General features: G+C 35.3%; 3 protein-coding genes across 5 annotated transcripts in view; 2 read left to right on the top strand and 1 right to left on the bottom strand.

The window, feature by feature from the left end:
- Positions 1-5,546, bottom strand: part of LOC125668035 (inhibitor of nuclear factor kappa-B kinase subunit alpha-like) — a 29,035-nt gene extending 23,489 nt beyond the window's left edge. For both annotated transcript variants that reach the window (XR_008802507.1, XM_048901770.2), the window contains exons 1-3: positions 5,377-5,546; positions 1,035-1,134; positions 730-945 (exon numbers count right to left, since the gene is read on the bottom strand). Coding sequence is in view for 1 of the 2 variants with exons in the window: in XM_048901770.2 (XP_048757727.2) it covers positions 730-945; positions 1,035-1,130 (312 nt within the window). In the remaining variant the exon portion in view is untranslated. The remainder of the gene's footprint in view (positions 1-729; positions 946-1,034; positions 1,135-5,376) is intronic.
- On the top strand, positions 3,930-4,664 carry LOC130053815 (uncharacterized). Its single transcript, XM_056161405.1, has one exon. The coding sequence runs from the start codon at positions 3,930-3,932 to the stop codon at positions 4,662-4,664; it is 735 nt and encodes a 244-aa protein (XP_056017380.1).
- A 402-nt stretch (positions 5,547-5,948) lies between the features above and the next one.
- Positions 5,949-23,892, top strand: LOC125670715 (inhibitor of nuclear factor kappa-B kinase subunit alpha-like). 2 transcript variants are annotated; one of them, XM_048906062.2, is made up of 20 exons: positions 5,949-6,045; positions 8,872-8,989; positions 9,291-9,506; positions 10,106-10,264; positions 10,726-10,815; positions 10,906-11,030; positions 12,215-12,322; positions 13,112-13,241; positions 14,082-14,273; positions 14,368-14,499; positions 15,443-15,534; positions 16,374-16,475; positions 17,274-17,326; positions 18,628-18,692; positions 18,834-18,946; positions 19,223-19,266; positions 20,045-20,147; positions 20,355-20,499; positions 21,290-21,405; positions 22,790-23,892. In XM_048906062.2, exons 2-20 carry the CDS (start codon positions 8,891-8,893, stop codon positions 22,887-22,889), a joined length of 2,184 nt encoding a protein of 727 aa, XP_048762019.1. In that variant the 5' UTR covers positions 5,949-6,045; positions 8,872-8,890; the 3' UTR covers positions 22,890-23,892. The 2 variants fall into 2 exon arrangements, with proteins under 2 accessions (XP_048762019.1, XP_048762018.1); XM_048906061.2 differs by having other exon boundaries at positions 19,223-19,272.
- The last annotated feature ends 3,318 nt before the right edge of the window (positions 23,893-27,210 follow it).

The following is a 27,210-nucleotide window of genomic DNA, read 5'->3' as shown; positions in this document are numbered from 1 at the left end:
GACCCCAAAATCGATAGGGAACATCTTCATCCCATGGGTAGTCCATATGTATGATAAGGTGACGGTAGGTGGAAAGGATAATGCTTTAGAGCCCGGAAACCATTGCGTCTACAGACGGACGGACGGACAGACGGACAACCCGATTCCAGTATACCCCCCCACAACTGGTGTTGCTGAATTCTCACAAGTCTTTTCATTATGGAGTCCGCTCTGACTCTCCCCTGCACATGTCGTAATATAAAAGCGGGGATAAGAGTCAGAGGAATCTCGGATTAGTTATCAACTTCATAATTATTGAGTTGATCTCAATATCCATGATGATGATGATGAAAATATCTAGAGCCTTCGTCATTTTCAAATGTATTGATTGGTATATACGTAGTTGATTCGTTTAATATATTTATGATGGGCTTGTGTTCGGGCGACAATCGATTATTAAAAAAATGGAATCGATAATCGGAATCGACGAGCCAAAAACGATCGACAATAAGTATTAGTAAATTTTGCATTTGTATAAGTTTCTATTATTGTATTTGCCAAATAGTATGGCTTGTCTATCACATATAATTGGTTTATTGACTGTAAAACTTAGTTTCAAGCCCTGTTGTTGCCATGTACTTTTCCAACCAACTTATAATTCATGTCTTCATAAATCAAATAAATATAAGACTCATTTCCGTAATCATCCACATGAACGAAACAGCTGATCAGCAATAAATCCTGTCATACCTTGCGTAGATCTCCTCCTGAGCAGTACTCCATGGCCAGTAATGGTAGTTCCCCAACACTGACATTAAGTACAGGAGGCACTTCTTTCGCTGCTATGACATTAGGGTGGTTCAGACGCTTCATGATGTCCACTTCCATTATCCAGCGCTCCTTGTGTTTTCGGCTCATTTCACTCTGCACACGACATTTTTTCAGAGCTATGTAATCTTCATTATCCTACAAGAATTACAGACAACATACTATACATATTGTTAAACATTACTTACTTTTCTACATATTGAAAATAATGTTTTAAAGTCACTAACCTCATGCTTCCACAGAATAACTTGACCAAATCCACCAGAGCCCAAAATCTTGATCTCAATCCATTCTCCTTTCTTCAGTGGTTGAGTGTGAGCCATTTTACTTAATTTCAAAAGAAATTTTAGAAATAAACAAAATATCCCCAGTATTTCAGGATTTTAAATTAAAACTTACTTATGACCGGAATCAAATTTTCATCTCTTTTTTAATAATTCTGTCCTATTTCTAGGGATGGGGTAACTTTTCAAAAGTACAACTAAATATAGTTGACTGATTTTTTTTAAAAAAAATTTCAATATCTGGAAGCAGGAAATAACAAGAGTACCGGAAACAGTTCATAATATGCCAATCACAAGGTTATGTAAGGCATGAGTTGTAGAACATCACTGAAGGTAGTATCAGGCATCATCAAGCTGTGACATAATTTCTTTTGAAGAGGGAAACAAATTTAAAGGTTTAATTCCTTTTTAGTTGCCATCAACTATATCATAATCACTCTGACGATGTACCATCAGATCCATTGTGATGCCACGATTTGTAGACACAACCTGAACGCAATAAATCATTCTGACGTACATCATCACTTTTCATACTGACTCCGTAGTCAGTTTGTAGATGACGTCCCCAGTTGACCCGTTGTATGAAAAGGTGAAGATAACAAACAGTGATCAATCTCATAACTCCTATAAGGAATACAAAATACAGAGCTGGACAAACACAGACCCCAGGATAAACCAGAGGTGGGATCAGGTACCTAGGAGGAGTGAACATTCCCTGTTGACCGGTCGCACCAACCATGTTGCTGCAAGTCCCTTCTGTCATATTTGTACTGAAACTGTCCTAATACTGACTAGAAATCTATTACATAATAAAATATTGTAGTACAGATGCAAACCATACACTTTGACACGGTATCAAATCAGGTCAAAACCACATCAGTGAGAATGTAGTATTACTGACAAATCATTTCCTTTGACACTTTGACACGGTATCAAATCAGGTCAAAACCACATCAGTGAGAATGTAGTATTACTGACAAATCATTTCCCACATAAAACGAGATGTAACCAGCTGGTACAAGCACATCATAGTAAATAAAATGTATATTCTGCCATCCTGTTTTAGTAATCAAACACAATAGATAGACTATGTAGAAGAAATTGAAAATGATGGGAGAGCTACAGCCTACAATACATCATGTTCAGAATACATTAGAATATATAACAGGATTCAACACTAACACTAGTCTGGTAGCCTGAGGTTAGTAAATTTTGCCACGAACTATCAGAATATCAGTTATGAGTATAGTCTGGTGGACTACTGAAAAATTAAAAACCTAATGGAATTCTGCCATTCAAAAAATATAGCTTCTACCACTGCAATTCAAGCATACAATCTACACACAAAATGTCATGGTTTGGTAAATCAGAGACTAAAATGGGTTTATTAGGTCATTTTGCAACAGAAATGCAGGATTTTGCTTCCAGACTTTGAAATTTTTCCACGGTTGCCCCCCCAACCCCTGCCACCACATGACCACATGGAGGAAAGCCCCATCCCACACTGCCCCCACCCCCTTGTTGCTTTGCAATTGTCTCCGGCAGTTAAATACAGAATCTACTATTCCTTTGGATTACAATGGTGAAAAAGTTAGTGTCGAACACTGTATAACCACATGTTCAGAATACATTATAAATACATCTCTGAACTCTTATACTATTCTGTATCACTTAGTAAATGTTTTTAATTTTTACAACACATATAACTAACCAGCCAACTTTAATTTACTCACATCGGGGCTTTTTTCCCAACCTACATACAGTACATGTTTCAACATCTGTTTTAAATGCTAGTTTCTATGTAGGTCTATTGCAGGGATTTATTTTTTGTATGACAATTAAATTCTTCATTCTTGCACACATTTCTGCTTAAAGTTATTTTTTGTGCTGTTTCTTGTTCTCTATGACCTTTAAAAAACATATATTAATCAAAGTAATATCATATTGTTAGTGATGGGAATTGGTGAGAATTTCATAATCGATGATTGGTTTACTGTAACTAATTAATTATTGATTATAATTGGGCATAGAGAAATTGTATAATAAAGTCATTTAAGAAAAAGCTAGTGTACATAAATATTTTCTACACTTATATTCATTGTTTCTATTGAGGAGAGAGTGTAAATGAATATTTTCTGTGTGTATTTGTTATTCTTTTACTATCTTGATATCCTTTAAATACATATATAAAAGTCAATAGGATTGTAAAAAAAATTTCAAGGGTTTACGCACCAAAAACGGATATCGTTTGCTTCAGTTATATTTCTGTATATCAAAGTTACATGTCATTAACTGATGATGATCCGGCATAATTAAAATATAATTAAAATTCAGCAAAGAAAAATAAGGAAAGAAATTCATTTTATTGCAAACAAAAACAAATCTGATCTATTGTCAGCAATTGAAAACATGATATGCACACGCAGAGTAACAGTGGCCTTTGAAATCGGTTTTATCTACGTAATTCACACATGGCTTTGCTCGTATTAAGATTCTCTTGGTCCTTCATTTATATGCCTGAATCAAAGTACGTCTATCTGACCATGTGAACATGCTTTAATTATTCCCGGGTATGGATGCACAGACCAAACATTTACACTATGCAATATCATTGAACAGTGTTATGAATGGCAAAGAAAACTTTACATCAAATTTGTTGACTTCGAGAAAGCATTCGATAGCATCCACAGAAAAAGCCTATGGAAGATTGTTAGATCTTATGGAGTGCTGCAACACCTTATCCAGCTAATAAAGAGTTTCTACAACAATTTCAAGTGTACAATTGGTAGCAGTGATCTACACTTCCAAGTAAAAACAGGCGTCTGTCAAGGTTGTGTTATGTCATCAACACTTTTCATCATAGCCATTGACTGGGTAATGCGTCAGACAACATCAGATTCTAACAGAGGCATTAGATGGAGCATACACTCAACACTAGAAGATCTAGACTTCGCCGATGACATTGCCATGCTCTCTCACACGCATCAGCACATACAAGAGAAAACCAACAGGCTACAAAATTATGCAGGACAAACTGGATTGAACATCAATATCAAGAAGACAGAAATCATGACATTAAACATCAGTAGACCATCACCAGTCATGTCAGGCGAGCAGGAACTGCCTAATACCAACACTTTTACATACCTTGGCAGCGTGGTAAGCACAGATGATGGTGCAGAGGCAGATATCCAACTAAGACTCTGCAAAGCAAGGACAGCCTTCAAGAACCTACAAACTGTATGGAGATCAGGGCAGTACACCATCCGCACTAAACTCCATCTTTACAGAAGTTGCATCCTGCCAATATTATTATATGGGTATGAGTGCTGGAGGATAACAGAACGTGACCAACAGAAGTTGTCAACCTTCCATACAAAGAGTTTGAGGAGGATCTTAAGAATCTTCTGGCCACAGAAGATATCAAATGAAGACCTTCTCAACAGATGTCAACAAGAACACATGGCCATGATCATAACAAAGAGACTATGGAAATGGATAGGCCATGTCCTTCGCAAAGACCAAGATAACATTTCAAGAACAGCCCTGTTTTGGACACCTGAGGGGAAATGAAAGAGAGGAAGGCCTAAGATAACATGGAGACGAACAGTAGAAGCAGAGATGAAATCTTACCATCAAACTTGGGGAACTCTGCAAAAGAAGGCAACCGACAGACAGGGATGGAGACTTCGTTGCTGCCCTACACGCCAGAGAGCGTAATGGGCAGTAAGTAAGTAATGGATATTTTCGCTTTCATGTATGTGCGATAAACAAAACTTTTAGGTTAATAGATATGTCACAGCAGGAATATTCTTCAACAACTATACAGTTGTTAAGATAACAAAATCTAAAAACCGATTAATTGGAATAAAATATTCATATTTGAGCACTTAGAATTTGCCGACAATCAACTGATTTTCGATTCTAATTGATGATTGGAACACATATTGTAATAAGGCATCAATCTTTTATTTGAGTGAAATTGTAATAGAGCCTTTTTTATCAACTTGCAGTCACAAAATGACAAATCAAACTAATTGCTATATATTGTAGCTGGTATTTTATCATTTAAAGTATTCAATAAATGAAAATGAGAAGTATATTAAACATGAATCAAATCAGTAGTAAAAATCGTGAAATTCTTACTCCGCTAAAGTGCTAAGAAAAGGGCCATAAGGTTGCATATCGTATAAACACTGTATGTTTACAAATAAAGTGTGTCAGTGCAGTGATGAGTCACACTAAATCAATGCCTGACAAATATGCATAAATAGAAGATACGTACCGTTTTAACTAGCTAGTATATAAAATACTAAAAATAAAAAAAATAAAAATACAGTCTTTCACTAATTATCATGATTTTCGCATGGTTGTAAATTTCAACTTTCTACCAACTTTCGGTTCCAAATCGGAAATACTTTAGATTTATCTATCACCGCAGGGAAACTTTTGGTCCTACTAATTAAGGTACATACGAGAAATGATACTTTGATCAATAAGATTCAGTATCAAATTTGATATTAAGCTCATACGTTGATTAATTTGCATGTGACCGTTTTCTGTGTGAATTTTAAAATTCTTTTTTAAAGGTTTAGATGTTTAACTAGGCTATAGCTGTAATGTGAGGCTATGATCTGACTGTATTAGTAGGTTTATAGGAATATAGGCCTAAGAATAAAGTTTAGCTTAATAATAATTAATTTTCTGGGAACCCCCCCCCCCCCCCACACAATTATTCTTATCTTCAATGTATGACATATAGCATAAAAATGATAACATTTTCTGGGTATTATTTCAGTGAATTAAACAGTTCATTCAGCTTTTTCTTTTATTAGTTCAACAAATATTGTAAATAGCAGCATTCGCTAGAGGGTTTCCGAGGGAAGGAATCCCCCAGCTTAGACAAGGTACATTGGAAGTGTTGAAAGTCTTGGCGAGATAAATATAGATTTCAGTAAGTACTGTACCATGATTATACATTTTTGGAAATATTTACTTCATTAACAATAAAGTAATGGTGATAAATATCATAGTTATGATGTCAAAATATATGATAAACATGACAATTTGTGTCTTGTTTTGATCTGTCAACGCGACGGCACTGGGCTGTCCCACCATAAACTGGATAGGGTGACAGCACCATTTGACTACCTACAGGATGCCAGGAACATTTTTATTCTGAGAAATGCCTGTGTTATATTTGATTCCAACCTTCGCCAAGTAGTCATGTCAACTCCCAAATTTCACCATAAAAACACAAATTTCAACACGCAAAAAGAATGCAGCTTCAAATATTTAGAGTGGGGAAAAATTAGTAGTATATTGGCTTATAATGACAGATACAGTTTCCCCCACATTGACTTCCACAAATTTATAGGACATTACAAAAATAACTAAATGGCTTTGTCAGACTGAAAGTGTGCCCAAAAAAGATTTGACCTTAGGTATAGTTACAGTGTATATTGATATTTCAGTATTTAATGTTGGCGAAAACTGGTATCATCAGTGTGTGAACATGTACAAGTCGTCTTAATATCCCTCAAATCCTGCAAATGTTCACTGATAATCAAAAATATCTTCAGCTGACGTATCAGTAATTATAAGAGTCCAAGCTTTTTCAAAACATAGGACAACTTTCATTCGAATATTGAACATTATAGATGTAAGTCTTGCATTTGTCAATTTCAATGATGTCAGGTTTGGTTGTAAGGCTAGTGCTTGGTTGAAAATAATTTTGATATACAGTTTTTAACTGGTCTTGAAGGAGCAGTGTAAATAATGTGAACCTCTGAGGAAAGAACCTTGAACTCACACCTCTGTCACAAAGCAAATGCTCTAGCCACTGAGACTGACTGATTTCTTTTACAACATGAAGTAGAGACCAAATGTGCAGTTCGGTCCCCAAGGGGGCTCTTATAGTTACTGCTGCCCTTAACCTTGGTCAACATTTGTATTTTGATGGAAAACAAAACTTTCAGAAACTGTATAATCTGTGAATTTCATGCTGTTAATTAATGCATTTATCTTAGACCTCTATTACATGCCTTTTTCTCCCATTTCCTGGTACATCCTTGCCATTGCAGACATGCCATTAACATCCCAGTAAACCATAAATATCAGTATTTGTATACCTTATCATTTTGATTCCTTTCATGTGTAAACCAATGTTTATACGTGTATATTGTGATGTTAAAAAGTCCAAAATAAAATTGCAGTTGGCATGTCTTTTTCTGTGGCATTTTTTTTTTTTTTTTGTTATACCCCTATAAGACAGTTCCTATATAACTCCTTACAAAAAAGTCAAACATTTCGACTGTACTGGCAACTGTTGGACCGGGAACTGTTAAAATCAACTGTTAAAAAAGACTGTTGACCGATGACGTCATATGGCGCTAACTCGAGTTATCTTTTCATGCCGTTTGGATAAAGAGAAATGGCGAATGCACATTTTGCGACAGCAACGGATGATGAAATTCAACTAATTTTTCAAAGTAGGGACAGCATGAACATAGAAAAATTATTTGTTCATTTCCTAGAATCACTTGTACAAGGTGAAGTTTACTTATTTTTATTTTATTCGTGTTAAAGCTATACGCAAGTCACATGATTCTTGGGTCTGTTGATTTGTTTACGTAATGGCGAGGTTCACTGATTTTACTGGTGATGAAATACAGAATTTAGTTGATGAAAAGCAGAGTAGATACACAAAAATATAATTATCAATTAGGATGTTAGGTATGTTTTCTTTTAAACTAGTGGAATCGGTGATAATTGTACGCAATCACACTGTCCCGTTTAAAGTCAACAAATCAGACCGGGCACCTAGTAAAAACAACCTTCAAAATGAGGGTGTATAACAAAACAGTTATTAACTGGGTCCTCGGACAACAGCTGTTTTGTTTGACCCTCGAACGGATCGGTTGCCATCAGCCGTACTGTATATTGTTACATCCCTTTGAGAATTGTCACCAGAAGTAGCTGAAATTAAACAAATTTATGCATGGTGCTCAGGGCTTGGCATTGAAAGTTTTTTATCATGCAATCATGCCTGTCGTGACATAGGGCATCTGGTTTTAAGGTCTCATCCAAAAGACCCACAGCTTTATCTTCTACATGCCCAGGAGCAGTCCATGTCACTACCTATTCTTACGCCTTAGGTTTGACATGGTCAAGGTACAAACAGGGCTTGAACCTACAGCTCTCTGTCAAAAACAAATGCTCTAACCACTGAGCCTGATTTCTATTACATAGTGATGTCACAATCCCTTATCAGCAAATCATATACATGTATATCAGAGTTTCGGGAAATTCATGTTGTAACAGCAGTCAACAATTAAAAAACAATGGTGATCAGACAACAGTTTTTATAGGGGAAACAGTACATGTGTTGACTGTGTAGCAACATAGAAATATATATAGAGAACACATGTTATGTAGAATAGATAAATTACGAATGTTTGTCAACTTCTTTCAATGTGCTTTATTTCTCAATAAAAATACTGAGCTTTCAAATGAACATACCAGTAACAACCTATATATTACAAATGTAAATATAGTGAAAAATGTCTTAAGTTGAACATGGAGGTGTGGGGTAATTCTGCATAATCAGCTTTGCCGGCCACAGAAAATGTCCACTGCCTCCACTGTGTGTATACCGTCATGATACAAACAACGTAGACATTTATTGCTTAAATAACGTGATTCACATAACAGGTGGAATTAATACACAAAGAGGATTTTACTAGATTATTCTTACATTTTACGTTTCTTATTTCTGAAGAATTGTGAGTTGCCAGTGAATGATGGCTTTCACTCAGCCATCAAAGAGAGGCCAATGGGTGGAGGAGAAGGTTCTGGGTTCCGGAGGCTTTGGTCAAGTTGTTCTGTGGAAGAATGAGGTAGTGTAAATCATGTTTATTCTATTAATTAAAATCAAGAGTTATGTCATTAAACATTCATATAATATTTGGCAGTAACTATGCAGGCATATATATAGCAATGTTAACTCATGTACTAGCAAAGTATTATCATTAAAATTTTGTTAATTACATATAAATCATAGAATGTCTCCTGTGTTCAGGATATAATACAAGAATGCAGAGAAATGATGTAATCTATATCAAAGTTATTATAGATAATCTATCTTAAGTTTTGATAGTTTGAGAATCCAAAATCTAAACCATGTATTACGCATTTCAGGAAACTGGAAATTTTGTTGCTTTAAAAAAGTGTCGGGTTCAAAGTGAAATGACCCAGAAACATAGGGAACGCTGGACACTAGAAGTGGACATCATGCAGCGTCTAAATCATCGCAATGTCGTAGCAGCTAAAGATGTGCCTCCTGTACTGAATGTCGGTGTTGGAGAACTACCATTACTGGCCATGGAGTACTGCTCAGGAGGAGATCTACGCAGGGTAAAGTAGTTACTGTAGTAATGTCAACTAGATTTGTTATTGAAACTTGTACAGATGTTGTAAACTATAAAACACATCATTCCAAGACATTTTATTTCTGAAGCCAGTCTTTTTAGCTCACCTGAGCAAGCTCATATTGAGGAAATAAATCTTTTAAAAATCACAACTGCTGAACAATTGCAGGGCCAAGGTGCCTCAGGTGAGTTATGTGGCCCATGTGTCTTTTGTTTTTATTTGATTATTCATTTAGAATTACTATACCTGGCAAATGCTATTTACTGATGAATCCAATCCTGTTCATTTAATGTATTTAATTATTAACCAATCATCTCACTAGTGATTTGTGCAATGATGGCCTTTTTAAAGGTGCATGGTCAGTAACAGAAAAACCCTATGGTCCAAATCTTTCTTCTACAGCTTTGTGTATCCAGTGATCTTTATTGATAAAAACACAGAAAGTAAATAAATGAAAGATAAGTGATTACTGTGTATGTGATTTACCCATATAAATTAAAGGAAATGATAATCAATGTATAGTAAATTAGATGTTATGAGAGATATGTATAATGATATATATATATAAACCAACATTCTTGCAGGTGTTAAATAAGCCAGAAAACTGTGTGGGATTGAGAGAGTTTGATATCAGATGTCTGGTGAAAGATGTAGCCTCAGCAGTAGAATACTTACACAGCAAAAGAATCATCCACAGAGACTTAAAACCAGAAAATATTGTTCTCCAGATGCAAGAGGAACAGGTAGGTTTTTTTTCTCTCATTCCTTTTTTTCTCTCTTTACTCCTCCTCCTATTTTACTTCACACCCAGTGGCCATTTTCAAATATCTGTAAGGGAGCGATATGATTGGATCAAACAGACATTTGAAAATGGCTGCTGGTTGCAAAGTACAGCTGAGGAAAGAGAAAAAATTTTCCATTGGAACTATTTGACACATGAATGGGGTAACAATCTAGATGAGTGATATGCAAGGCAAAGGCTACAGAATGCATTATAAATTGTTGTTATTTAATTATTTTTTATAATCATCAAAATTGGGTACTCTGTAATAGGATATACATGCCTTTCTCTGTTATACATATCAAGGATACCCAGACACTTGGAAGGCCTGTTGCCTTGTCATTCAAGGAAAGTTACAAACCTAATTAAAGACATGTATATGTGCATGCCAATAAAACCAGCATATGTTTTATTTTATTGCAGATTGTATACAAACTGATAGACTTGGGCTATGCCAAGGAGCTGGATCAGGGTAGTGTTTGCACTTCATTTGTAGGAACTCTTCAGTACTTAGTAAGTTACATGGGTTTATGAAATCTTCTGTATATCTAATAGTTATATCTAATTATGTTTGAATTTCATAACCTCATCTCCATTTTCCAGGCCCCTGAACTGTTTGCCAGCCAGAAATACACATGCACTGTGGACTATTGGTCCTTTGGGACTGTGGTATTTGAGTGTATCACAGGATTTCGTCCCTTCATCCCACAAGTTCCACCAGTCACATGGTAAGTCAAGCAAGTCATATCATGCATTTAGATAATTCACTGTTAAGGAGGTATGCTACACCAGAGAAATTTGATATGGATGAAAAGTGGAGAATATGTACAACAGTTTTTTGAAATTGAAAACTTTCAAACTTTAATACTTTATTTAGTCAAAAAATGCAGTTTTAGCAGAGAGCAATCTGAAAAAAGGTTTGAACCCCTGCTGGACTTTAACTCGCGATCTACAGTTCAGCAGTCGATGTGCTAACCTGCTGAGCTACTCAGCTAGGTAATTAAATTAAATCTAAAAGGAATATACAAATATTGCTGATATTTATATTTTCATTCATATTCTAAATGGAAATCAGCCATTATGACAGTGTAGAGTACCTCCTTAAGTGGGTTTGTCTCTGTGGTACATGTAAAAGTTCATGTTTCAAACAATGTAATTAAAATTAGATGTTAAATATGCTCGCATACATAATGTATGTAAGTGGATCTAACATCTAATTTTAATTAGATTGTGTTTCAAATTAATCTCAAGTCAAAATAAAAAGTTTTAATATTAAAGTTTAATGTTTAGTGTAAAAATACCTAAATACAAGAAAGCAAAAAAGGAGAAAAAGAGAGATCAATATCAATGTTTCAATCTTATTTAAATCTTCCGTGAGGTAAATACCAAATGGCAAGCTGTACATTAATATTTATCATGAATATAAAATCATAGTGAAATATAAATGTTGTAAAAAAATATCTAGCTTCTCCTACTGTCTCACACGAGACAGTTCCAAATAAATGCAATTAAGTTCAGCAATGGAGTTCTAAAAGGGACCACAGCATGCAACTTTAATAAATAAAACTTTTGTTATAAAGTGATGAATTCGAAAATGACAACTGTCAAATCTTGGAACATTTTTTATGCATGAGTGTGTTGCCTGATGGCCAGGTTGTTCTGATTCCATTTAAAAGATGAAGAAATTTGTGAAATGATGAAGGAGTTTTGTGTTTATTTACAAAAAAATCATTTGAGTCACCATTACCACCCCTTTTGTCACTTCAATGTGAAATAGAGCTAGACCGTATTCCAAAAAGGGTCAAACTATCCTCTATCAATTAAGCTCCTTTTGTTGAAATATTTCATGTACAATGTATATGGTAATCCAGTCACATGCCAAAGTTCAATGTTATTCAATTTTGTGTTGAAGGCATAGAGAGGTGTGCAAAAAATCATTAGATGACATCACAGCATTCTACAACGCGGAGGGAGTGGTGAAGTTTTCCAAGAAATTGATTACACCAACACACTTATGCAGGTACAATGTAATTCCCTTTTACACCCATTAAGCCTAATGCCGTTGACCTGTTGCTGTTGATCTGCGTCTGTTGTGGTGCATCATCTGTCATGTGTTAACAATTGAACATTTTAAACTTATACTTGATAACTACCTTCCAATTATTTTCAAATTTGATATGAAGCATCTTTTGGACAAGGGGGATATAAATTGTAAAATTCAAGATTTCTGCACCGCCGGGGCACTAGGGGCTGGGGAAAAAACTGTCAAAAATTAACCAATTTTCTAAACTCTTTCTTTACTGCACATCTGTAAGAAAAACTAATTGTATAGTCACATAGAGCAAGAAGACCGCTACCAAAATTATAAATTTCTTGATCCGTAGGGTAGAGATTCTGACTTTTGGGCAGGCCCAAAATAGTCGGATAGTGTTAAAGTATATTATATTTATATTATATTATGTAAAGTCTTTCATCACTATAGGCACTTTCAGGGGCATTTGTGTTATTAAGAATGCATCTGGTTTTATACTGCTACTAACACACAGGTGACTGATACGACCTGTGGGCCTCTTGTTTGATTTTACAAATTTTTGACAAGGACAGCTAGATTCATCACTTTTTAATGCTCCCAAGCTCAAACACTAGAGGGTATACTGTCTTCATCTTTTTGTTTGTCCACAACTCTAACCTTCTTTTTAACTTTGAAACTATACAAAACAGACATTATATTTAATGTAATGAACTGAAAAGTGTAATCAGTTTGTAATTGTATATATTCTGTCTTCTAAGGTGTGAATTTTAATAACAGGAGTATGCAGGCTTATTTTGAACAGTGGCTAAGATATATGCTGAAATGGGATCCCAAGGCCAGAGGAGGGGGTCTCAGTGAAGGAAGACCACAGTGCTTCAAAATCCTGGACACCATGCTTAGCATCAAGGTAAGCATCTTGGCATATCTCAAAATCACATATTCATTTAAACAGTGATAACACAAAAGGATTTCATGGTACATATATTTGTAAAGAGCAAATTGATAAGAACTGTTTGTAACTTACAATGTATGTATACATAAAGGAAGATGTTATTAGTGTAAATCTCTTAAATGCACTGAGATAAGCATTTTTTGCATGAAAAATGTATACACTACGTAGGTCTTGGAGATGTTACTTTAGATTAAAGTACTGTAAAAGTGATTATTTACGCTGGAGGTTAAGTATGCATTTTTCCATGTCCAACATTATGCGAGGGGGAAAAATACGCGGTAACTGAATATAATATATATCATATCAAATATTTATAACTATAAGCGTGGGGGAAATTTACGCGCTTATTACATGACTATGTAATCAGTGTAAATTACCCCCACACGTAAATAACCACTCTTACAGTAGATTGGTTTAGTATGTTTCTCTGTCATATTAAGGATTTCAAATACTTAGCAAGCACATGTATTTGTAATTTGAGGATATCCACATATATTCCTATGTTTTTGCCTTGGATATCTTTACAGATTGTAATGATAATCATTTCCTCGTAAATGTGAGAGTATGAGTTGCAAAGTTTCACGCCAGCATACTTTTCATGAAGCACTAATGTGCTTCATGCAGTATGCAAGCATCTAGTATCATAGTTCATAATTTCATGTACTTTCAAAAATGAAATTCATTTCTTAAATATTTTTACCATTTGTCACAAATAAGGTTTTCTTCAAATATCAGAAAAGGGAGAGGTCCCCCTAAAGATGTATTTTAAAGTTGCATAATCAATTGATGTTGCAGATTGTTCACATTTTGTATGTGGCCAACAATCAACTTTTATCATACCCATTACTGGACAACTATTCCTTGCAAGCACTGCAACAAAACATTGAAAAAGAGACGGGGATCAAATTCCGTGACCAAGACATTCTATTGGCTAGTGGGGCATCACCTGACCCTAACCTTGGTGCACAGCAGTGCTGGAATCCACCTGTATGTTCTTTGATTCTACTTTGTTCAGTAGATGCCAGTTTAAAGCAATTCAGAAATAATTAGAGGTTTACTAATTCCATTTATATTTTTACAGGGGGAAGAAGACTGGGTTGTGTTTCTCTTCGTCAAGGGAGAAAACCAAGGAGGTGGCAGTCAGAGAAATAAACCGCTGCCACCTAATGTTCAAAACATTGTTAAAGACTCCAAAACAGTCCTGCCATATAATGTATGTAGCAGTATAATGTGTGCACTTATTGACCTCCGCTGTAGCAAATGCCAGGGATACCAGTCTGACTCCATTCCTCTGTAACATTGTAGTTTTCAAATGATATCTCAAAGGTCAAGTTCACCCATTTAGATTGAACAAGATATAATTCTTTGCTATGAAACTTCACTAGAAAAGTTGCTATGATTTAAGGAAGATCTTTTATGTTTTATGATGTAAGTCTAGGTTACCAGCTTGTAGAAGGTAATAGATGGTTTCAGTATGGGTGATATAGAGAGTTTTGATATCGGATTAAACACGGAATGTGTCACAGACCATAGACAGGTCAAGGGATTCAGCTTGTATCAGTAATCTTGAGATGTATCAATTAATCAGAACATTATTTACGTAAGGTATGTATGGACACAAGAATAGTAGGAAATATGTTAAGACTTTGTTATATTGAATTTATGAGACAGCAACACGAGAATACACCGATATCGCGATATCGGGCCTTAACCGTGCGCAGCTTTTTGTGCCCCGTAAATCGAAGGTTTTTATAAGAGCTGGATCTGTAGCTCTGTTCCATCACAATATTTTTTCAGAGAGCTACAGTTCTCCAGGTAGGCCTAGTAATTTTCTAGTCTGATCACCGGTCACCTGAATCAGCTCGAGAAAGTGGGCGGGCTGTAATCGGCCAACGAAAACTCTTGTTGTATTACATCAAACATGTCATTCAAACTGTTCGATCGTCTCATTCAATTGTGTCGTCACACAACGCAATACTATATCGGGTAAAGCGTTCTAATTCAAAGGCGAATTGCGATAAAGAAATATCTCACTAATTTATTGATATGGACAAATTTCTGTTTTCTGACAAACTGCTTGATTTTGTTGTTCAACCATGGAAATACCTTAAACTATTATCTTGATTTATAATGTTCTTTTCTTTACTTTCTAACAGGAGCAAAAAAGAGCCTGGGCAGAGGCCGTATATTTCTGTTCTCAACAGGTCGTGGATTTCAGAAGACTGATTCAGAGTCAAAGAGCAGCAATGTAAGAATCATTTTGTGTCTTGTACATGCAAGGTTCACAGAGAGGGTCAGTTCATACATGTGAGGTTCACAGAGAGGGTCAGTTCATACATGTGAGATTCACAGAGGGACATTTCATTCATGTAAGGTTCAGAGAGGGACAATTCATTCATGTAAGGTTCAGAGAGGGACAATTCATTCATGTAAGGTTTAGAGAGGGACAATTCATTCATGTAAGGTTCAGAGAGGGACAATTCATTCATTTAAGGTTCACAGAGAGGGACAATTCATTCATGTAAGGTTCACAGAGGGACAATTCATTCATGTAAGGTTCAGAGAGGGTCAATTCATTCATTTAAGGTTCAGAGAGGGACAATTCATTCATGTAAGGTTCACAGAGGGACAATTCATTCATGTAAGGTTCACAGAGGGACAATTCATTCATGTAAGGTTCACAGAGGGACAATTCATTCATGTAAGGTTCACAGAGAGGGACAATTCATTCATGTAAGGTTCACAGAGAGGGACAATTCATTCATGTAAGGTTCACAGAGGGACAATTCATTCATGTAAGGTTCACAGAGGGACAATTCATTCATGTAAGGTTCACAGAGGGACAATTCATAAGGAATGAGAACATACAGTAATACTTGCATATTATGAACACTGCTATCGTGGATCCCTGTTTACATTAAAGGGATTCTAACTAGACATTTTGCTAAGTTAATTTGACAATTCCTTTAAGTTTGGTATAAATGACCTTTACTGTGTATGGTATTCAACAGTCTTTGCCTTTTCTACATGCGATTTAGTCTATTTTTGTTCTGATTTGCCTTCTTACTTTATATACTGTTGTTTTAGGTTAAGTTTACTGAGAACGAACTCCAGTTTTCTGAAGATGAAGAACAGCATGGTCAGCATTTGTGACCACCTGCTGTCAAAGATGGTGTATTTTAAAGAATGGTGAGATTGAAAGTGGAGTAACTCATCATATAACGGGTATTTTCTGTGGGTGGAAATTTTTGCGATTTGATCCCTTAAAGGTGGCAATCATATTTGTTTCCTATTTCTGCAGTTGCATTACACCTACATATACCTTTCTCTCTCTCTCTCTGTCTCTCTCTCTCTCTCTCTCTGTCTGTCTCTCTCTCTCTCTCTCTCTCTCTCTCTCTCTCTCTCTTGGGATTTTTATTTTTGCAGATTTTTCCTTTCCACAAAAAATGGACAACTGCAGAAAATACCTGTTATACTGTAGTTAGTTACATGCAACGATTGTAATAAAATCATCTAAATGTTTCATAAATTTAGTCAGATCATCTTTAATGTTTAAAAATGTAATCAGATCATCAAAATGTTTAAAAATGTGAACAAACCTAAATGTAATGTAAATGTTCGTAAAATTTCCATTCCGTCTTTAATAGTATCTCCTTAACACATTGCAACACAATTTGACCACACTTAGATTTGGTGTTCCTTTTTTGTGTTTAGTACTGCATCATTCTTTGACACTGTACACATATTCAAATCTTAGTGCAGTTGTTGCTCATGAACTAGGTGGTACAATCATGAATCAGTATTGCATTGTTGTATTTGAATATTTGCTTTGATGAAACAAATATATTACCTTGAAAGTTTTATAGAAATTACATTAGCTTGAAATTTTTCTTTTATGATATCATTTGCGTGATTCATTTTTCACATCACATGTTCTGTGTCAGTGGTGCATCTCTTGCTTTATGGGGTCTTGTTGTTTGCTTTCAGCTTACAACATGATCTTGAGATGTATGAAATCCAGAAATCAAATGGAGTACACAGTAAGTCTATGTCAACATAACTTACCTAAAGCTGCCGAGGACAAATTATGAATGAACTCATGCACCTTTTGAAAGGAATTTAAATTCAGTTTCTTACAAACAGAATATTCCAGAAGTGGGACATTTCAGTGTGTAGAATTTAAAAAAATAGTGTGTGCTACACATGTGTTTTAAATGAATGGGTATAGCCCATTGACCAGTTTTTTACCACTCACATTTTGTAAGGGATTGTATTGTTTATCCTATCACGATTATTGTAAACATCAAAAATAGCCAGCAGTGTATATTTCTGATAAATCTTAATGACATATTACCTAAGTACTGGACCGTCCCATGTTGCACTCTTGCTCTCTCACCTGAGCATTTTTATTTCAGTTTGTCAATCATCTATCTGTTGGTAAACTTTTCATATTTTTGATTCAGGAATCACTGAGCCATTATTAACAGCCCCAAACTTGCCACAACACAACCACCTGTAAAAAAAAAAATCAGGTTTCTTCGAACAAAGAACCACTCAAACAAAAAAGTTAAAACTTGAATGAAGCTTTCCTTATATATTGAAAGAATAAATTTTGTTTAAATTGTAAGTGGAAAAGCAAAGGCAGGGTCACAATAGAGTTCAAAGTTTTACATAGGAATACTTGTATACAGGAAAGTTCTTTAAAACAGAGGAACGGTATGTCAGATTGACATGAAGCTTCCTTATGTAGCGTAGATTCATGTGTGTCCACACCGTGATTCCCCGAGTCTGGACAGAGTCACCATAGGGTTTAAAGTTTTACAAAGAAATATCTAAGAAAACTCTTGTTTTATAATCTTTTCAAGAACTACGGGGATTTGATTTGTGAGTATCAGAATGGATGAAGAATAATCCCATCATTGAAAAATATTGTTGGAAATAGGAACCTTGCCCTTCGGACTATTGGGGTAAATTTCTTGACCACAGGGGTTATTTGGTCTTCTAAAACATATCACTGAACTTCAACACAGGCTCAGCCTGTAATTTGTATACTTTTACTCGCATTATTTTCCTTTTTCTGTGTTGTTTTGTACAATGAATATTACAACCATTGTGTTTCTTAACCCCTAAAATAAATTTGTCTATAATCACTATGTTCGACTGATTGGAGTTGAGATATTGTATCCAAACCCATTTGCATGTGTACTGCAATGTGATTTAGCATGTAATTTGTTTTATTAGATAATATCAATCTGGGAAAAAATCAGTTTTCCTCATATTCCTAATGAGAGGACTGGCTTTAGTCCGGTTGAATTGTTCTTGAAATGAAATTATTTAACAGATGCAGAGAAAGTTGTGGCCAAGTGGATGAGAGTAGGGGAGGAGATAGAAGTTCATCGAAACCTGGTAATTTGTTTTCCTCCAGATCAGCTGAAAAACTCAGATATACAAAGATCTGTAAACAGTGTCTTGTTTTATCCAAGAATTTCTCTATCTCCCTTTTGAAGTGGAATGTCAAAATATTGTATTAAACTTGATATTTTATAGAAAGAAAAAGTGGCCAAGTTAGACCAACATTCCATAGCATTACAGACCAAAATCATCGAATTACAGAAGAGTCCATTTGCTCGTGCCAAACAGAATGAAGTTCTAGAAGAACTGTAAGTTTGTTGGAAGTGTGTTCCATAAAACAAAATATTTTGATTGAGGCAAAAGAATTTATTTTGTCATGTTACTATTTCTATGCTAATTACATTCCAATTGAAATTGCATCTCTTACCTTCTCTTTTGATATATCGTTGTGTGGTACATGTAGGTTGTATTAATATATTGCTGTGTTGGAAGTCTGACAAAACTATATTTATATTCCACAAGGAGATTGAGAGACTTTGATAAGTTATGTTAGGGAGTGACACTGTATTAACTTTCAATTTCAGAGAGAAAAAGGCTGTAGCATTATACCATGATTTGAGACAGGCAGGTAAAGGTGAGCGATGGAGAGACAAAAGGAAGTTACATGTTCATATATTTTTATCAGTCTTTGTGATACTGGTAAAATTGTGCATAATGGGATAAGTTGACTAATATAATACATGTACTGAATTTCAAAAGTTCGAGTGAAATTTAGGAATAAACAATATGTGAGTAATGTACAAGGAGAACAATATCTGTATGACAAATGAATATTACAGATACATGGTACGGGAACACACACAAAACAATGTGATCGCTGAATAAGTTTGTGGAAAGAATCTGCACACAGTCATTTATTTGAAACTTAAAAAGTTTCTTTACCCTCATTTTGGCATCATCAGGTTTTCTAGGGAAATTCCAACTTTGATATATCTTGATATTAATTGTAGATATGAGTTACAACTTTCATCAAGCTTGAGCCATTGAATCTTTATTTAGTTTTTGTCATATTTTAACATAAAACTTAACAATATGCATTCAAATTATTGGTATAACAAAAAATAGTCCAATATCTCCAACTACTATGAAATAGTTTCTGTAATGTGCCAAATTTTTCACTCTGTAGATGTCTTGATATTCAAAAGCCACATAGGTTAACAACAATTACATGTGTTGGAATTAGATCTAGCTGCAGAACTGTTGCTCTCGGGGACAAATTTGGTATGTCCTGTTTATTTATCGCAGAGAGCTACAATTCTGAAGCTCAATCACAAGGGTGGAGAGACCTCAGGGGACTAATGTCTTTGGCGAGATCAGATAAATTTGATATTTTGAAACATGTGCAGGTGGAAGAGAGATATACAAAGACCATACCCCCATGGTTCAGATTGTAGTCAAGTGCCTTATCACCAGGGATAAAAGTTTACAGGATCTATACACACATTTAGGGTGAGAAGACTTACACTTTTGCAAGCAGTTTTTAACAGATGGCAAGCAATGGCAATAACTATTCATTATGTGCTTTACATGTGATATAAGTTTAAAACTAGGAGATATTATCAGCTGTCTAAACTCTAAAACTAACATTTATTATTATTTATTAATATGTATTTTAAATAAAAGTGGATGTACAGCAAGAAATTTCTGTTATTGCAGGAAAATTTGTGCCTGTAAACATGAGTTGTTCCAGTTATTACCCAGCATTCAGCAGTGCAGTAAACAGATAACAGATGCAACAGGCAAACTCTTACAGTCCCATAAAGAGAGACAGTCTGATATCTGGAATTTGGTCCAAATGGCGGTAAGCTTTTAAATGATCATTAAAACACATTTTTGTAATAATGTATGTAATGCATGTCTGTTTGTCTTGAAAAGAGAGAGCTGTATTGTTATATGTGGTGGTCAGAGAGGTTTGATTGCTGGTGCCAGATAGCTTGGTAGAGCACCCGACTAGAGATTCAGGGGGCCCAGGTTGAAATCCTCGACTGCTTTGTTGCAATTTTTCCCTTGTTACATTTGCTGCCATAGACTAGCTACACGGACTGACATGTGAAAATACTTGCCGGAGATAAAGGTCCTACAATGTTTTCAATAGGTGAAGACATTTAAGGAGGGAGAAATGTGGTGGTCAGATGAATTTGATTGCCAATGGCCAGATAGCTCAGTTGGTAGAGCATCTGACCAGAGATTCAGGGGACCCTGACCCCCCACCCCCACCGAGTTCAAATCCTGGTCCTGTCCATTGCATTTTCTCCTGTCTTGTTATAGATAATTATGGCAACATGTTTTGATTTACATGTAAATTAAATCAAACCCTGTTTCCTATACAAATAACTTTTATAGTATTTGAAACATCAAAATTTGTAGCATCGAAGTTGTTTATGATTGGCTTTCAAATACAATACAGTTTTTATAGATGTGGAAGATTGTATTCTAAACCTTCTCCCTAGTTCTCTTATTGCAGAAAGATATTTTTTAGAGGGAGCAATCTATATTAACATACTGGTAGTATTTTAAAGCAAAGTAGATTAATTTGTTTGTGACAGTCATTGATGATGCTAAAGTTAAGAGGAATAATTGGGTATTTGCAGGCACAAAATGGCATATCACGACAGGATTCAAAAGGAAGTAACTCTGCTAGCTCCTGGGGTGTATCATCATTGGAGTCCATGAAAGTTTGTGATGACAACCGAGAGACAGTCAAAAAGTAAGCTTTTCATAGTGTTTCAAATAAATCATGTTTTAATATTTTGTGATGTAAGAAGTTTTTGGTATTCATGTGTGAAAATCAAATGCAATAATTTTATTTTGGGTGTGGGGGTGGTAATTTTGCTGGTCATATATTGTAGAATTAAATTCTTTTATCAAAATTTTATTGTGTTTTTAGATAAGATACACAATAATGAATCAAAAACATTTTTACCCAATTTACTCAGAATATATACGAGGGTGAGTCAATAAGTAACCAGTCTAACTTATTTCCGGTTGAGATCCACCTCTTCTTTTTCGATGTAATTGCCCTCTAGTGTGATGCACTAAGACCATTGGTTTTCAAGTGCCATCAGCCCAGAACTGAAAAAGTCAGGGTCCTTTCCATTGACTCACTCCTCAACTGCTATCACAACTTCATCGTCAGATCAGAAATGACGTGCACCGACATCCTTTTTCAAGTTTGGGAATAGGAAGAAGTTGCTAGGAGCTAGGTCAGGCGAATAGGCAGGATGTGGTATTAATTCATACCCATTTCGCTCTACAGCATCCATTGCAACTTTGCAAGTGTGGACTGTTCTGTTGTCCTGTTGCAGCAAAACACCTTTTATAGAGAGTTTTGACTAATAAATCTTTTTCCAAATGATATGTTTCTTGAAGATTTTAGTCATACATTTAAAAAAATATTTCCAAAAAACGTTATTATTTTCATAAATATTTTTTAAGTAGAAAATTAAAATATTTGCATGACTTTTCTTCACAGTTTTTATAAGATATTTATGCCCCCCTTCAAAGAAGAAGGGCATATTGCTTTGCACCTGTCAGTCGGTCGGTATGTCAATCGGTTGGTAGACCAATATCTTGAGAACCATTCACTTGATTCTAATGATATTTCATATGTGGGTTGGTTATGAGTAGAAGAGGTCAATCTACTCTGGACATAGGAATATACTGTCTGCTCAATATCTTGAGAACCCTTTGCTTGACAGACATCAAACTTGGTACACTGGTACATCTTCAGGAGAAGATGACCCCTATTGATTTTGAGGGTCAAACTGGACATAATAATATATTGTCTCCTATATTTTAAGAATTATTTGCTTGATTGACATCAAACTTGATACACTGGTACATCTTCAGGAGTAGATGACCCCTATTGATTTTTAGGTCACTTGGTCAATCCACTCCTGACATAGGAAGATATTGTCTGCTCAATATGTAGAATTGGTGATACTACTATCAATTTAATGATGCATGTGTATAACCCTTTTTAATTTTGCACCATGGGGGCATGTATGTTTTACAAACATTTCTTGTTAAAATGAATTCTGATATTGTGCACAAATGAAATTTGAGAGAATTTGGGTTTACTGTCATTTCAGAGTTGATGGCATGATCAGGAGTCTTATGGAGGAACAAGATGAAAACATGTCCATGATGGATTGGAGTTTTCTACCTCCTTTAAAAAACAACTCTTCCTGATTCTTACACACATTGCTCAACTACAAATGATTTCAACATTCCAGAAGTATCAAATCTACGGGGAAAGTGCAATAAATTTGTGAATATATTGTTATGATGTTTGAATTGTTACCCTTTGATCTGATGTTTAGATCTGTTACAGGACTCATGAAAAACATTTTCATAACACAGATTTCTTTTGGAATACTGTATACATTGGTATACAGGGTAAATTTCACCCCCTTTTTATTTTTGGCCTTATCCTAAATGGATGATATGAAAACTTAGCAAATGTAAATTTTTTAATTATTTTAAAGTAGCAAGAAATAACTTTTGGTCAAATTTAGATCTGAGTGAAATCCTTTTCCAATGTGTATGGTGAAAATAGCACAGGGTGAAAATTTCCAGAACCATCAAGATATACAATGCAGATGTTTATGGAATGGTGAACTTTTCGGTGATGGACTTAATTGTCAAAGGAAGTAGAAATTTTACATTCATCCCATTATAAGTTTATATCACAAGTGTTGTCAAGCAGTGTGTGTGATCATCAGACACCCCAGTGTATGTTTCTCTGGTGATTCTAAATCAGTCAGGTGTGTACCTCCATTTCATGTGCCTCGTTACACTGTTCTCTGTAACATGCATTATAATGTTACCCTAACACTGACCTTGCTGAGGTATCCGGTAATAGTCGCAAGAAGAAGAGTACTGGTAATGTGTTTTGTGTACAGTGTGTTATGTATTGGAATGCTCCCCGGTTGAAAATAATTGTACATGCTCTCTTATCGTATGCAACTGATCAAGTGGCAGGAGCATATCATGACATGTTTTAAAGATATGTGTAGGTAAATTCATTTTGACTGGTATATTGAAAAAGATTACTGTGATATTTTATTATGAAATCTTGTTTTATGGTGCTTTTATGTGCATGTTTAAATTTCAGAACAGGTGTTTTATAGTATTGTGAATATATGACATAGGAGTATATGATGATAAATAGAAATAAAATATATGAAGCCAATTTTTGTTTATGTTATGGAAATTGCAGACATGTAGGAACAGACGAAGAAGTCCACCCACCCCAGTCCCCTTTTTCATAGGAAAATTTATGTAGTAAATCATCTAAAATGTAGTTATTGACCAAGAGAATGTTTTGGCCTGCCCCTTCCTCCATTTGTTGCCTCCCCTTTCAAAATGCAGTGAAGGGGAGAGTACGTGGCTGGGACGGGAGTAATTCTTTTTATGCCCCCCTTTGAAAAAGAGGGGGCATATTGTTTTGCAACTGTCAGTCGGTCGGTCGGTCTGTAGACCACATGTTGTCCGATCAATATCTTGAGAACCATTCACTTGATGATAATGATATTTCATATGTGGGTTGGTTATGAGTGGAAGATGATCCCTATTGTTTTTCAGGTCCAAGGGTCAATCTACTCTGGACATAGGAATATAATGTCTGCTCAATATCTCGAGAACCCTTTGCTTGAAAGACATCAAACTTGGCACACTGGTATATCCTAAGGAGTAGATGACCCCTATTGATTTTGAGGTCAAAGGTCAAGGGTCAAACTGGGCATAGGAATATACTGACCATTCAATGTCTAGAGAACCCTTTGCTTGACAGACATCAAACTTGGTACACTGATACGTCTTCAGGAGAAGATGACCCCTATTGATTTTGAGGTCACATGGTCAAGGGTCACACTGGACATAGGAATATATTGTCCGTTCAATATCTTGAGAACCCTTTGCCTGACAGACATCAAACTTGTTACACTGGTACGTCTTCAGGAGAAGTTGACCCCTATTGATTTTGAGGTCACGTGGTCAAGGGTCAAACTGGACATTGGAATATACTGTCCGTTCAATATCTTGAAAACCCTTTGCTTGACAGACATCAAACTTGGTACACCAGTATGTCTTCAGAAGAAGATGACCCTTATTGATTTTGAGGTCACATGGTCAAGGGTCAAACTGGACATAGGAATATAATGTCCATTCAATATCTTGAGAACCCTTTGCTTGACAGACATCAAACTTGGTACATCTTCAGGAGAAGATGATCCCTATTGATTTTGAGGTCACATGTTTAAAGGTCAAGGGTCAACCTGGACATTGGAATATACTGTCTGCTCAATATCTTCAGAACCCTTTGCTTGACAGACATCAAACTTAGTACATTGGTACATCTTCAGGAGAGGATGACCCATATTGATTTTGAGGTCAAAAGTCAATAGTTGAACTGGACATAATAATATATTGTCTCCTATATTTTAAATAGTACACTGGTGTATATTCAGGAGAAGATGACTCCTATTTATTTTGAGGTCACATGGTCAAGGGTCAAACTGGACATAGTAATATACTGTCCACTCAATATCTTGATAACCCTTTTACTTGACTGACATCAAACTTAGTACATTGGTACATCTTCAGGAGAGGATGACCCATATTGATTTTGAGGTCAAAAGTCAATAGTTGAACTGGACATAATAATATATTGTCTCCTATATTTTAAGAATTATTTGCTTGATTGACACGTACCAAACTTGGTACACTGGTACAGCATAAGGAGTAGATGACCCCTATTGAATTTTAGGTCACATGGTCAATTCACTCTTGACATAGGAAGATATTGTCTGCTCAATATTTTGAATTGATGATAATACTATCAATTAAATGAGGTGTGTGTATAACCCTCTTCAATTTTGCACCATGGGGGGCATATGTGTTTTACAATCATCTCTTGTTTAAACTTGTACGAGGGACAAAGTCCCAACCGACTCTAATTCTCGAGAATTGTCCACATTGTCTGCAATCCATATTTCGTGTTATTTAGTCTCACTACCTCATTTGGTGTGCCCATATCGCACACACCTTATTAAAAATAATTGCAAGGAGGGTCTTTTAATAAGACAGCTTATTGCACACCTTTGGCGAGTTTTTTTTTTTTAGATAATTAACACCTGAAATAGACATTTGTAATAATATCACTCTGGCGAATTTGGCGTTTTAACAAGAACTTTAAGCAATTAGAAAAATGCGGCGTTATAACGAAAATGGTAATGAATTGAGTGGCAATCATTGGAGAGTCGACTGTACATCCGAATATATTGGGGAAATGTTTTAAAAATCTGCATTTCAAAAACCACTGGGCCAGAAAAGTTCAAATTTACATGAAAGTTCCCTGACGTAGTGCAGATTCAAGTTTGTTTAAATCATGGTCCCCCGGGGTAGGATGGGGCCACAGTAGGAGATCAAAGTGTTGTATGCTGATATATAAGAAAAAATTATGAACATATCTCTTGAACTATTCAAGCTTTCATATTTTGTATATACATTTTTTTTTGGTAAGACCCTTAATGTGATGCAATGGTGTGTGACCTTGAAATTTAACCTACTTTTAATAAAAATCTGACCTATAAGTCCTGAACTATATAAAGTATATCTTTCATGTCTTGTATATTTATTTCTTTCTTCATTTCTTTCATATCATATTATGAACTAACCTTGTGACTGTGAACTTTTGGGTTTGACCTACTTTTAAGAAAACATAACGTATTAAATTTATTTGGAACTATTTTAGGAGGAGCATTCATATTTTGAATTTAGATTCTTTATGGCAAGACCTTGTACACAATGGTGTTTGACCTTGGAGTTTGACCTACTTTTAAAAAAAAAACTCCCCGACCTATTTAATACGTATTGAACTATTTAAGGTAGCACTTTCATATTTTGTACATGTATACTAATATAGGTACCTAGCTTGACATTGTGACCTTGACCTTAGATTTAGACCCACTTTTTAAATCTCTGACCTATTCAATATCACCTGAACTAATTAAGGTAAAGTTTTTATATTCCGTATATAGATTCTTTATGGCAAGACCTTGATATACTTGGTGTTTGATTTTTGACCTGGAAGTCTGACCTACTTTTAATAAAAATCTTACCTATTTAATATCTCTTGAACTATTTAAGATCGAATTTTCATATTCTGTTTGTAGATTTCTTATGGCAAGGTCTTCATATCATACCATGATATATGGCCTTATGACTTTGGTCTTATCTAAAACAGCAAGGTCATGGCTGTCATATTAATGTTGAGGCATCTCTGTGTAATGTGAATTCATTTGCAGTTGTGATTCGTTTGGGCCACAATATGGGGTAAAAAAAAATCATGGAAATAAAGATTGTTTTAAAAAATCTTTTGAAAGGTACAACAGCTGAAAAATGGCATGGGCCACATCGCTTAGGTGAGCGATGTGGCCCATGGGCCTCTTATTTGTCTTTTTACATAGGCCATTGATATTTGGTATGTAGGTATACTATAATAAGACAG

Source organism: Ostrea edulis, chromosome 4 (assembly GCF_947568905.1).
Source record: "Ostrea edulis chromosome 4, xbOstEdul1.1, whole genome shotgun sequence".
Taxonomy (NCBI): domain Eukaryota; kingdom Metazoa; phylum Mollusca; class Bivalvia; order Ostreida; family Ostreidae; genus Ostrea; species Ostrea edulis.
This window is presented reverse-complemented; position numbering and strand designations above follow the sequence as displayed.

What these genes read in the sequence shown, in the direction of transcription:
- LOC125670715 (XM_048906061.2), top strand. Translation starts at nt 8,891, where the DNA reads ATGATGGCTTTCACTCAGCCATCAAAGAGAGGCCAATGGGTGGAGGAG. An exon ending in TCCAGATGCAAGAGGAACAG is followed by an intron (nt 10,265 to 10,725) that starts GTAGGTTTTTTT and finishes ATTTTATTGCAG; the next exon opens with ATTGTATACAAACTGATAGA. An exon ending in CAAGTTCCACCAGTCACATG is followed by an intron (nt 11,031 to 12,214) that starts GTAAGTCAAGCA and finishes TTTGTGTTGAAG; the next exon opens with GCATAGAGAGGTGTGCAAAA.
- LOC130053815 (XM_056161405.1), top strand. Translation starts at nt 3,930, where the DNA reads ATGTCATCAACACTTTTCATCATAGCCATTGACTGGGTAATGCGTCAG.